Source organism: Echinops telfairi, unplaced genomic scaffold, assembly GCF_000313985.2.
Source record: "Echinops telfairi isolate 266 unplaced genomic scaffold, ASM31398v2 ScPeMD7_3533;HRSCAF=4204_0, whole genome shotgun sequence".
NCBI classification, from domain to species: Eukaryota; Metazoa; Chordata; class Mammalia; order Afrosoricida; family Tenrecidae; genus Echinops; species Echinops telfairi.
In genome coordinates this window covers 102,925,143-102,939,068 of record NW_022107431.1, presented here as the reverse complement: position 1 = coordinate 102,939,068, position 13,926 = coordinate 102,925,143, and the positions used below count along the sequence as shown (strand labels likewise).

The window sequence follows — 13,926 nt, the reverse complement described above, 5'->3', positions numbered from 1 at the left end:
TCTTATCTAGATAGATGTGCAAAGACAATAATAAGCACAAGACAGAACAAAACCAAACAAACTTTAAAGAACAACAACAATAAACAACAGCAACAACAACAAAACCCAATGACAAAAAAAAGCAGAAAATTCTATAAATAGTTTCGGGTCTTTTTGTTGACCTTTAGAGGTGTTTTCCAGTCCAGTCTGATGGGGTGCCAAGCCCTGGCCCCAAAGTCTATTTTTGGTATTCCTTGGTACTTCATTGCTTTGCTCCCCTTGCTGATCTGTTGCACACCCTTAGGTTCTGCACTGGTGTGGTGGGGTGAGATCAGGCACAATTCCTGCACTGTGCCTCCAGTGTTGTCCCTGGTAGCGCTTTGGGTCAATGAAGGTTGTTGTGTCTCATGGTCGTGCCAGCCCTATGGACCTCTCTGGGTATTGGCTGCAATGAGCAGAAATATTGTCCTCGGGGCTTGGTGGGCCAGGATGTGTCCACTCTCTCTCCTTCTCCATTTCATTTTTAATGACTACCAATTTCCTTAAATGATTACTTCGTACATTCTACCTTCTGATGAAGTGGATGTTTGCAGCTGTTTCTTCTCATGTGTACTTGTGCCCATCAGTAAATGAAGGTTCCCAAGTGTTTGTCCATCCGTGTCAGTAAATCCAATTGTGCTTTCAGAAGGAAGCTCTTCCACAGGAATATATTGAATGCCTTCCATCCCGAGAGGTTCATCTTCTGGCAATTTATCAGACAATAGTCCCCTACTTTTCATAAGATTTTCAGGAGCTAATTTTTCAGAAGTGGTTCTCATATTTTTACTTCTTAATTTATTCTTCGTCTGGAAGCTCTGCTGACACCTGTCCAACAAGAGTGACCCACTGGTATTGGGAATACTGGTGGCATAGCTTTTAGCACCACCACAACACCGAACCACCACAGTGTGACAAACTGAGAAATGATAACCAATAATTATCACTATACCACGCTAACAACTTTTATACGTATGACTGTAAGATTAAGATAAAGTGGGGTATGTAAAAGCCCTAATATTTTCAAAATATAATTTAGAACATTTGATGTGATACAGAAGGACTACTGAGGGGAAGAGAACCCATTGTGGTAGGGAATTTGTCAAGCAATATACTTTAAAATGGTATTTTTTAAAGCATGGATTATCGTTCACTTAGTGAGTTGCTCATAAAATCAATATATGGTGACAAATGTTTATGAATTATCTGGGATAGCCTAGTAAGTGTCATAGTTCATCATCTATGGAGTTAGCCTTAGTATTTTGTATAACTTTTGTTCGAGTTATATACACACAAGTCCAGTTATAAGGTGTTGAGTTCCCAGGTAAAATATTCTGAAAGCCATGCAGAAGATGGAGTGGATCCCTGAATTCCACCACTTAGGACAAGTGGTGATCATACAGGGTCTATTTATATATATGATCTAATGCTAATAAAAGGATCCCAGGTGGCCAGTGGTTACGGATTGTGCTTCTGATTTCAAGATCAGCTGTTTTAAACCACCAGCCCCTTGGCAGGAGAAAGAGTAGACTTGACATAAAGAGTTACAGTTTCGGGAACCCACGGGGGCAATTCTGTCCTGCTCTATAGCATTGCTGAGGCGTACTGGGCTCAAAAGCGGTGCAATTGGAGTTCTGGAATGTTAAGCAAAGCTGGGACTAGTGGAAAATGTGCTGATACATTTCTTACCTTTGGGGGTAGGATTCGTGGAGGAAATGGCTTTTTAAATCTGCGTTGGTCCAGATAGCAACCTTTCCCTTCTGTTAGCGTAGTAGTTGGCCTTTCGCTTCGTGCTGTGTGCCTTCCAGCATTTCCTTAGTGCGCTCTCCCCTTCTCTTTTGCCCAGGAGATTGCATCAACAATTTGAAAGCTATAAGGAACAGGTGCGGAAAATAGGAGAGGAAGCACGGCGTTACCAGGGAGAGCACAAAGACGATGCACCAACGTGTGGAATCTGCCACAAAACAAAGTTTGCGGATGGCTGTGGCCACCTCTGCTCCTACTGCCGCACGAAGTTCTGCGCCCGCTGCGGAGGCCGCGTGTCGCTGCGCTCCAACAACGTGAGTGATGCTTCAGGGCCAGCCAAACCTTAGCGCCTTCCAAGTATGAACATGGGCATCCGCGGTAGCAAGCAGTTACGTGCATCGAGATACGCATTAAATTGCGCCCCCGTTGTTCGTTCTTTCCATTTTATTTCCAAGAAGGCCTCGCAGTGTATCGGTAATGAAAATAATCCAGTACAGGCACGGCTTAAATGATTCCCTTTCAAAACCAACACTAGATCACCTGTACGAATAATTTACTATATCTTCTAATGTAGCAAATACGAATTTAGAATCATGAATTATAAAATCTTGAAAATTATCTTGACCAATTATTGCCCCCTCACCCTGAGAGGGTGCTGGGTGTGGGGAGAGAGAGAGAGAGAGAGAGAGAGAGTGTGTGTGTGTGTGTGTGTGTGTGTGTATGGCTGGGGTGCCTTTTATTTTCTACAACATTTGTTTCAGACTGGATGAAAGTAAAATGCAGAGTAAACTGTGAAATTACATTTAATCCCAGATAATATAGAAAACAACAATTTGTCTTAATGAACAGTTTCATACTTGACATTATGTTAAAAATACCGTGTTAAGTATATGCAAAAATATAAATTATGTTTTCTTTGTTGCTGTTTTGCTTTTAACATTTCTCGTTTTCCTTTCTATGGTATTTATTCTCACCTGAAAAGCTACTTCTCCATTATGAAAATGCTTTATATTTAAGGGAGCTTAAAAAATTTATGGATAAATTTTATCTTTTAATTCCATTTTTCCACAAACTTTTTAAACTCCTCTCATATATATGGCAAGTTAAGGTATAAAGACTTATAGTAGGATCCACTATTATCATTTATGAAGTATTAATTATTAAAATACATAATTTGTAATAGATTTTAATGTTACACTGAATTTTATTCCCTGTGGTTAAAACCCAAACCAGTCACTGCTATGAAGTCAGTGCCGACTCAGCAAGCCTACAGGACAGGGTAGAATGCCTCTGAGTTTCTAAGTCACAGCCCTTTATGGGAATAGAAAGTCCTGGCTTTTTCTCCAAGAGTGGCTGGTGGTTTTGAACTGCTCACCTTGTGGTTAGCAGCCCTGCTCTTAACCAGTACACCACCAGGGCTTCAATTCCCTATGGTGGCATAGTCAAATGATTTAGAGATTTTTATTAGATATAGATCTGCACTACAAGATTAAAAATTAAAATTCCCATATACCTAAAAAATTCCTGCTCTTTCATTAAAGAAATTCTCATATTTTCTAATCATGTGTAAGCTATAAATTTGTATTTTAAAATTGCCTGAACACAAATAGCTTTCTAGATATTTTCGTATTTTGGAAAATTGCAGTAAAAATCAAAACATATTCCAACCAATGTTGCATTTTTTGTGGTCTTTCAGAGTTGTAAGTAACATATTCTAAACTTGTGTTCCATGGAATTAAAACGCTGAGTAGAATAGATGCATGTTATACTTCAAGGTGAGATACAATTAATTCTGTGGCCTTGGGAAGATTATTAAACTCTGTGAACAATTTCTTTTTCTGCGAAACTGAATAGTTTCAATTACGTTGTAATTTTCCTTGTAAACATTATTTATTATACATACCTAAAATCATGTGCTAGGGAGTCCATCGGATAGACCCCTGTGGACTGGAGGAGAGTGGCCCCATATGTTTTCCTAGACCATAATCCTGCCAGGTCTTTCCTGCCATAGAGTAGCTGGGTGGGTTTGAACTACTGACCTTTCAATTAGCAGATAAGCACTTAACCATTGCACCACCAATACTCCCTATCCCGCATAAACATTATTTATTCTAGTTAACCCATAAATGTCTACTTAAATTCTTTCTAGAACAAGCATGGGTATCAAAATACTGTCTTGCACAGAGAGTGAATAAGACTATTTGTTAGTTTCCCATTTTTTACTGTTCATATGTGCTCATGGGTGGGACCTAGTGATGCTATCCAGGATATTTAAGGACCCATGTGGGAAGGACTCTGGCTGATCTGAAAAGGTACTGGCAGCTAACCCTGGGCACAAGTTGGCTGAGTGTTAGTGCAGGCTTGTAGCCCGTAGCTGTTGCCTGCAACTATTCCCGTTACAGATGTGAGGCCAGTCAATAGCAATACAGGTAACTATTGATAGGTTACAATGATAGATTGTTTTAAAAAATGGAGCTAGGGCATTTTGGAGAATAGTTTCTCCATTTTTATGAAGTCCATCCAATCTTGGAAAAAAAGAATATGTAAAGGAACACACACCAAGAAAGCACAGCTTAAAATTCTTAGCCTTGGAAAACACAAGGTGTTATAAAGTTGGTTTTCCTTACGGCATTGTAAATATTGAAATGTATATTACAAATAAATATAACTTGTGGAATAATTCATAACTGAAATAATTAACATATTTCTGTTCCCACTTTTATTTATTACAAACATGTCCCATTCTTAAATGTTTCCAAAGTGTGACTATAACATTTTAGCATAAAACTTATAAAATTATTTATATTTTATGCTTGTATGATAAATTTGTTTTCAATGATAGGTAGACTACCTATGGCAGTGTGGTAGTGAATTAATCTTTCTTTCTGAATAATCTACAGGTAGAGCTAATGACTCCTAAAAATTGAGAAAATCGTGAGCAACACTGATACTAAATATATGCCTGGAGCCTAGATGTGCAGTTTCATTGCTGCATTGAAAAATGGCTTATATTTTAGGAAGAGTAGAGAACTATTTTTCAAAAATGTTTTAACACTGAAAAAATGGATTTTTTCCTTAAGATGCATTTACTAATGTATGCCTTATTTTTGTTTTTCTTTTCTTTCTCTTCTCTCCTTACTCTGCTTCCTTGGATGCATTCCCAAAGGAGGACAAAGTGGTTAGAATCCATGTTTCCTTCTTATAATTTGTTATATGTTGTGAACTTGATTACGTGAATTTATTAAATAGCTTGGTTAAGCATTTCACCTCGTGTTGTTAATCACCAGATTTCACAATGAATTTACATGTTTTAAACTCATTCCTAATTCTTATGAAGAAAGTTAATATTGACCTCCAGGAGCTTTACAGAGTTTCATATGTATAGGTGAAGCCTGGGTAGTTTGAATGCATGAGGACAGTGATATTTGAATCAAATTTAAATTGTGATGAGCTCATTTTTCCTTTTAGCTCTCTGAGTTTAATGGTTATTTCCTTTGTCTTCGGGAACAATAGACTTTAATGGGACACAGGCAGGTGAAATGTTTATTGCAAAAAAAAAAATGGAATGTACTGATTTAGGGAAGAATGATTCAAGTTAAAATAAGAGCTCAGAATAGAGTTATTTTTCTGTAAAACACAAGAAGTTAATCACTACCAGCTTGAAAGCACACTTTTATTTCTTAAGCTAAAGAAACCACATGGACCATTGATATTCACAGATAGGATCCAAATAGTTTATATACACATCTTCATGTGGTATAGTTACAACTTTCCCAAATCTCATAAAAATATGAAACGGAGGCAGAGTGATTCAGATTTAACACATCCACTTGGTTGCCTTTGCTGACTTGTCTTTAAAGTTTAAATGCTGCTCCGCTGTAGATAAGTAGCTAGCATGACATTAAATTAAACATTTGTCTGTGCTTTAAAACCTGACTCTAGAATAAGTTCATCAGTTTTAAAAGGAAAAATCAGGTTGAAAAACTATACTCAGTTGATTTTCATGAAATGTGCTACCTGTACCAATGGTGGCATGTGATTTTAAAGAAATAATGTACTGTATGAGAAAAATATAATTACAAATCACATCTGTAGTTTCATGCATATGATTACTTTGGATAAGCTCTACATTTGAAGTGTGGATCATTTTAAATTCCTTTAGTGAATAAAGGTTTTAATTCAATAATAATGCTGGTGTTGTGCAGACATGGTGATAAGATTTCAGCTAGGCCTTTGTGACCGGCTAGACTCATTGTCCTTTTGACATTCCCCAGGGTGACAAGTTATTTGAGGTTCTCATGATCATTGCTTGTGTAATGAGAATTCAAGTGATTCTTGTGGTTCTCAGGCTAAAAATAGAATGGAAAGGCCTATAAAATATGCTCACTTTAATTCATTTCTGAATATAGATTGAATTTAGACTTTGATTAGGATGTATATATCTAGCACTTTATTTTTAAGTACTTAGTCATAATTTCTTTAAATATCTTTTTAGCTTATTCAAGCTTGAATGAATTGCCTTTCTAGGGCAAGGAAATTGAAGTTGGATTTCATCTTGGGCTCGTTAAAGAGAAAAACTATAGACATTAAACAGTATCTGATTGACACTCCTGCCATCTCTGTATGCTCTCTTATTTTCAGTAGAAAAATTGTAATTTGCTTTTCTGTGTGCTTGTGTGTTGGTATAGATGAAAAATGAAGAGAAATAAAGGCAGATAGTTTTCTAGAAGCAGTTTCCATTTTGATTTGCATAAAAATGACTTCTATTTAGCCTGTCACATTAAATTAATGAACAAATGTGCCTAAGAAATGTTGCATGGCTAAGGAGACATGTAAGGGTAGTTAATGTATAAATACCCCCCCACTTGGATCAACAAAAAAATTATTGATGATCATAATTTAGTAGCTCAGCATTACTCTACTTTAAAACTGCACCCGTAGTCCAAATCATCTAATGATAATTTGCAAGATTATACACTTGATTGTAAAGAAACTGGCTGCCACAAAGAATCACTTAGCAATGGACGTGTAAGATAGCCTACCGTAGGAGATTATTTTATATAAGGACATACTCTTGTATGCCAGTGTGTAATACAAGTACACACTCTCAGCAGCAGGAGCACGTTTTTTGACTTTACTGAAAGCTTCTTCACTGTCTAAAGAGTTGCTGCAGGTTCTTGGTAGCCTGTGAAATTGCTCTTATCTGTGTTGTTTCCTCTGGTGGCAGATGATTGAATTTGGATAACTCCCTTGAAAATGTTAACACTTTATTACTAGTAAATCACCTTAATTGAATTCTCCAAATTCAATTCCTTTGGAATTTCCCACAATTTCATTTTGTGTACCCTTCTGTTCCGTGAACTTGGTTTATGAAGATAGCCACTAAAAATGTATTTTTTACATTCCTAATTTTTCCTTATTTTTATTTAAAAAGGGGGGCTGATTATAAGTTAACACTGTTTTTAATGCTGATGTTACTCTGAAAAAGAGAACCTTGTTATTTACTTATTTTATTCAATTTCGTTTTCCAAAACTTCATATAGTTACATTTTAAACATCATGTGTAAAAAAAGATACTTTGTGTCACTGTAATAATTAATGAGGAGCTATGTTTAGAGCAGTGGTTCTCAACCTGTGGGTCCCCACCCCTTTGGGGGAGTCCAACGACCCTTTCACAGGGGTCACCCAATTCATAACAGTAGCGAAATTACAGTGATGAAGTAGCAATGAAAATCATTTTATGGTTGGGGGTCGCCACAACATGAGGAACTGTATTAAAGGGTCACGGCATTAGGAAGGTTGAGAACCACTGGTTCAGAGAATCATAATTTCTTAAACTGGACCTTCATAACGTTTCATTGATGTTTGCTTTTAACGATTGTGAGAAATGATATGCTGATTGAAGCAAATGCTGTTATAGGCAAAGCTTATGAAAGTCAGGGTAAGGTGACATCTGAGTCTGAAGCTGGCTGTAACAGATGCAATGATTTCCTAGACACGTTCGGAAGAGCATGAAACGCTTCTTCCTCACAGACTCTTCTCTTAAATACCAAGAAGGCTTGTTTTGTTCTCTGACTGGGGTTAGAGAAAGGCAAGCAATTTTAAAACGTTATTTTTGTGATTGCATTAGATATGTATTACTATGACTCCTACTATCATTACTGTGAAAAGGCTACCGCAAATTGTCCATACTCACTACGTGACGTGACGATGAACCGTATGACCTTCGTTTGCAGCCTTTATCTTTGGAAAGACTGAGTAGGGACGTTGGCCTGGACGTACTTCCTGTGCTCTTTCGTTCCAGAGGTTGTAATGGATTCTCGCTGACAGAATGTTCTTTCAGAAGTTCTTCCAAAAAATAATGTAGGCTGGAATAGAAAAGTTTATAAATATAGATAAACATGTCAATAAGTAAATGATAGAGTATATCAAGAAAAGAATTTCCATTAGGCCATTTGCTTGATTAGACTTTTCAAGGTGACTGTTTTCATTTTGCTGTGACAATCGACCTCGAATGGGACGTAAGGAGCAACAAGTCCCATTGCACTATGGATTTTGTTGCCGGATGCTTTCACTCAAAAGATGTATTAACAAGCTACTGCCCTTGCATCAGTTCCACTCATAGGGTTGCTATGAATCAGAGGAGACTTGACAGAATTCATTTTGGTTTTTTGTTTGTTTGTTTTATACTTTCACTTACTCAAAGGTAGGTAGCTACACTTTCAGTAAGTATATATGAGAGAGCATCAAAAGGTTTATGGAAATATTCCACTATCTTTCAGGACCATTTCCTGGGAAACTTTTTTAATGCCCCTCGGATGAGCATAGTCAAAAAGTGCTGTTTGTAGAGGTCCAGTCCACACACGACCAGACTCCCTCCAAACAATGTGTGGGGCTATCAGTGGGCAGCGGAGACACGTTCTTTCAGAACTGCAGTTGTCGTGGTCTGGTTTCAAACAGATCTATTTGCATCCGTGGCTTGCTGGGGTACTGCTAGGCCACTGAAGTTTTAACCTGAGACGTCAGCTCACAAGGTTATGGTGACGGTCTTTTTTTGGATTCCAGAGGGATCATCTTGTCAAAGGAGACAGGACCATCATGGATGGAGCTTATTATTAAGAAATTTTCAGAAAATTCATCGATGGGAAAAGTCTAGGAAAGCTGTGCCAAGGAATTTTTGATCCACAATGGCACTGCATCTCTCTATCATTGTCTCAAGACAATTTCATTCACTCTGCAGCCCCTTCAGACTCCTTTTAGTGCCAATGATGAAGAAACCAAAAAAATCAAGGGAAGATTATTTGCGTGCCCCGGATGTTAGAAAGCCATTTTGGTCTGCGGGGTTAATTGACGGGCTCGGAGTTCTTTGAGGGAAGAATGAGAGGGAAACACCAGCTGCAGAGTAGTGTTGACTTAATGGAGGGCCTGTCCAAAACACAGCCTCACAATTTGATTCTTCTGTTTCATAAACATTTCTATGGTTTCATAGCTATAGTATGATTAGTGTGTGTGTGTGTGTGTGTGTGTATGTGTGTGTGTTAAGGGAGGGTTTAAAAAGCTATGAAAAAATGGAACCAAAAGATAATGGAATTTTTGAAGGTTATATGCAGAATAAGATAACAAATGTGTACAAAAATTTAAACATATGAACATATATTAAAAACAAAAACATGTACATACTTGCATATTTAAAAGTTCTTAGTAAATTGGGAAGTGGTGTCTACTAACAACTTTGTATGTATACACACGAAAGCTTCAATGTTTGTGGGAAAAAATTCATAATCTTAAATCCAAATATGCACTTATATCTTGACTCCTTTTTCTTTTCAACTTTTCTTGTTTCCATGGAAATTGTTTGCAACATTATTTGACCCTTGTTAGCTTCTCAATTGGTTCTTCCTTATCTTTGTTCTTTTCCCTTCCCACGTGGTGAGATTTGCCACGTAGGAAATCCTTTCCATTCAAGGATGTCTTTGATGATACCCACCTTGCTGGAGTGAATGCCCACGTGGACGGTTGTGCCATTAGCTTTATCTCCCTGCACCCATTCAGTGTAGATGAAGCATTTCTTCTAAAGCTGGACCACTTTGCCCATTTGCGGATCTTTGTCGTATCCTCATCCCACATGGACTTCAGCATTCTTGCTGATGGGCATGGCCGACCATGCTATTTCTATCTCAGTTCCTTGGAGAGAGGGAGGCATAATCCTCCTGCTAATGTGGGAACGTGCACTGAAATGCCTTTGCCCGTTTCGCTCCAGTCCCCAGTCAGAAAGGGATCGGACTTCATGCTGGCCGCTGCTCTTGCCGCCCTGGCCCCAACGGCAAAGGCCCAGAGTCCTCCGTTTTCCTATTAGAAAGGATCCCAAGGAGCTTGATAATTAAAATGTAAAGCGTGTATTTTATAAATTATAACTTTAAAATTGAATGATGAAAATATATGATATTTAAATTTTTACAAGAAGTAAAGTACACGTATTCATCATAAAACTCCTAAAAGCAAAAACTTATGTTTTTGGTAATGGAATCATCACAATGCCTACCCTTGGTTCTCCCTCAAGTTATTAGAATTGCATTAAAAATGGATACATGCAACAGGCTAGAAAAGAAGACATCCTTCAAAGCACTGGAAAGAATACTCTTTACCTAGTTTCACATGCTTTAAACCCATCAATACTAAGGAGTTTTAGTTGTTGTGATCAGGCTTAGAGAATTGACACTTAATTGTGGAAAAATATAAAAATTCAAAAAGTATTTAGATTTCCTTATTGGTTTGACAACCAAGTTGTTCCCCTGTAGGGCACAATATTAAGACCAGCATGCATATATTTATGAAAACATTTGTTTTACCAGCTGGCATCATTTTAGATTCCTTCTTAATACTTCTATAATTATGACTTCTACGGTCCTCCTTTCAGAAAGGAAGCAACTCTCTCAAATGCGTATTCCCTCACTACCAGAAGTAATTTTTTCATAAGTTTTGATATTTGTTATTCCTAGTATTTTTTACATTGGCCTGTTGCTCAGAAAAAATGAAAATAAATTAAGCCACATTATCCTTACTAGCTTCAATTTCCCTTTCAATTGTGATTGCATTCTTTCCTCTTGTCAGTTAAGACAGATACCATATACACTCGAGTATAAGCCGACCTGAACATCAGCCGAGGCACCTAATTTTACCACAAAAACTGCATTAAAAATGTGCCAAAAAACTCTGCTTATACACAATTATATATGTCCGGTAAGTGCTGTGAAGCTAGTTTGTGTGTGTGTCCTTTCTCCTACTTTGTGTCCATTGTACTACGTGCAAATAGTCTGCTGAACTGTATTTTATTCCTCAGCCTTTAGTGGTAAAAACTCGGTAATGAGTATATAAAGTCAAATGAATTGTCTTAATAAATTTAACTCCAGCGTGTGAAGGCAGCAGGATATTTAATCACAGTTACCATTGACATTTGACCCTGGCGGCCCCAGAGATGTGCTTTATACCCTGCAACAGCCTCGTAGAAGCTGTGCAGTCACCACGTTCACCCTGGATACCTCAGATAGTCTCAGGAGAGTCTATGCTCCCCCTGAATCATGGAGATCGTTGAGGAAGCAAATCTCTCAGGCATCTGGTCTAGCTCCTCTGTATACATCACAGCCATCTTAAAGATTTTTCCATATGACTTGGGCCTTGCCAACAATCCACGCATACAGTTCTGCTATTCTCATGGCTACCCACCACCAGCCTCTTCAAGTCTGGGGACATTTATCCAACAAACTACTTCATACCCTCAATGTTGTCCGCACCATTCTCTGATCTTCTAGGCTTCATCTCATGAAATCCAGAGTGTGACTTACTCTACCTGTCTGACTCTCTGTCTGTCTATCTTATCATCTTGCTAGCCCTGAGAAAAAGAAATAGAGAATAGTTAGCCTGATTTGAATAAGATTTTGAAAACTGGGGAACAAAACCCGCAAATGAGTATCTTAGTAAATTACTTTTTTAATATGATCAGTATTATTTTTATTCAACCTAATTATTTTTATTTATACAGAACTGACCAGATACTGTTCATTGTAAGAAATTTTAATTGTTTTATTGGTGTAAAATTCAGATATCATACAATTTAATATTTCAATAAAGACATTTTCTATGAGAAATCATTTCTTTTGTTGCTTTGGCACCTGTGCATTACTAAAGTCTTCATTTCCATATTGTTTTATCCTTAACATGATTTGATGATATTAAATTTATAGTCTGCACCATAGCATAATCATTGTTTCGATTTTATTATTGCCTTTGGAAATGTTGACCTTGTTTTCTTCACAAATGTTTTCATTATTCTTGGTCCACTCCTCTAGGTTCCAGGAATTCTGTGAATATGTGCACTTCTTGCCTTGAAATGTCCTCTGATACGTTAAACACGGTCATGACAAGTTCACGTGTGGTTCCAGCCCGGTTGTCATCACGTTAATTCTAACTCATTGTGAACCCATGTGCATCAGAGGAGAGCTGAGTGCCATAGAGTTTTCAGAGGAGCTCAGAAGATGCACTGGGTTACATGTTGGGCTGCAAACCACCAAGTCAGCAGTTCAAATCAGCCAGGCTTTCTGTAGGAAAAAGATGAGGCTTTCTGCGCCCATAAATAGTTACAGTCTAGGAAACCCACAGGGGCCATTCCACACTGCCCTGTGGGGTTGCTAAGAGCTGGAAATGATTTCATGGCAGTGAGGTTTTTGTTTTGTGTAATCATTTGGGAGTAGATGACCAGCTCTTTCTTTCAGGCTTCTTTTTGGGTGGGTTTGACTGGTCAACCTTTTGGTTAGCAATCAAGAAATTTCTTATAAGGAAAAATGAGAACCTAATGTCGGGGGCTTAAGTGGAGAGGAAATGTTTTGAGAATGAATGTACAAATGCGCTTTACACAATTGATGTGTGTATGGATTGTGATAAGAGTTGTATGAGCCCCTAATAAAATGATTAAAAAAATAAGAAAATAATCACATGTGATCAGATAACCATTTATACAGATCTGACATTACAGATTAATTATTTATGAAGCATCTCAATATTCTACTCAATATTCTATAACTACATTAATAGTAGGAATTAGTGCATTTCACTATGTAATGGAACAATGATGATTATTGAGCGTAAAACATGGCCATGTTTGGGGTCGTAGTAATTGTGATACAGTGGGAATTGATTTAAGGTGCAGCTATCCTACCTGAAAAAAATATTTTTTAAGTAATCTTTGTGTTTATTTTTACCTTCAAAATAGGAATAATATTATCACCCATTACATACTTACAGAGTTAGTGATCAGATAGAAATAGTAATAAATGTCTGGTATTTTAAAGCAATAATTAACAATTATATGTTGTTACTTTATTCATATTTTGTGCACAGATTTCCCCTCTAGCTGAAAGCAGGGCATTTTTATGGGACCTTTCATAAAGTAAAATGGCATTTAGTGAAGGAGCAATGAGCATTCATTTCTATGAGTAAACTATTTAAAGACTCTCTGACAAAAAAGAAACTATCAAAACATATCAGATAACACTGGCATTGTGCTTATAGGCATAGTTCACCATCATGACAACTTGATACTGAGATGCTGAGTGTAGTTCTCGGAGGAAGGAACTTGGTGAGCCCATTACCACTTCCTGTGTTTTGCCCTACCTCTATAATGGCTTGCTGCAAAACATGTGTCTAATGTGCTTAGTTTTACTGCTTGCATCATAAAAGCAAAACTCTTCTTTGGATTTCTATTAGTTAAAACCAATATTAAGGTAGACCACCAAAAAGCAAACTCATTGTCCTCGAGTGAATAACTCATAGCAACCCTTTAGCACAGGGTCGAACTACCTGTATGGTTTTTTAAAGGCTGTAACTCTGTACTATGGAAGTTGAAATTCTTGAGCCTTTTAGAAAGCATGGTAGTCACCTAATCTGGTGTCAATTTAAGGATTAAGAGTGTAGGGGTGGAGTCTAGGCTATCAATCTGGAGATAGCCAGTAAGACTTCTGTGTGGGCATGGCCTTCTCCTGAGCATTCTGGGAAATTTGGTACTTCCTCCTTGGAGGCAGAAGACACCTCTCTCTCTCTGCCACTCCCTGGTAGACATTGCAGAAGACAAGCCACATGGACGCAACCAGACCTCGGAAGCCAGAGAAGCCA

The 13,926-nt window shown here is 37.6% G+C and overlaps 1 protein-coding gene across 1 annotated transcript in view; it reads left to right on the top strand.

The window, feature by feature from the left end:
• RIMS1 (regulating synaptic membrane exocytosis 1) overlaps positions 1-13,926 on the top strand; it is a 545,565-nt gene that overhangs the window by 239,253 nt on the left and 292,386 nt on the right. Inside the window, exons 2-3 of the mRNA XM_045294412.1 lie at positions 1,862-2,075; positions 4,928-4,939. Of these exons, the coding sequence (XP_045150347.1) occupies positions 1,862-2,075; positions 4,928-4,939 (226 nt within the window). The remainder of the gene's footprint in view (positions 1-1,861; positions 2,076-4,927; positions 4,940-13,926) is intronic.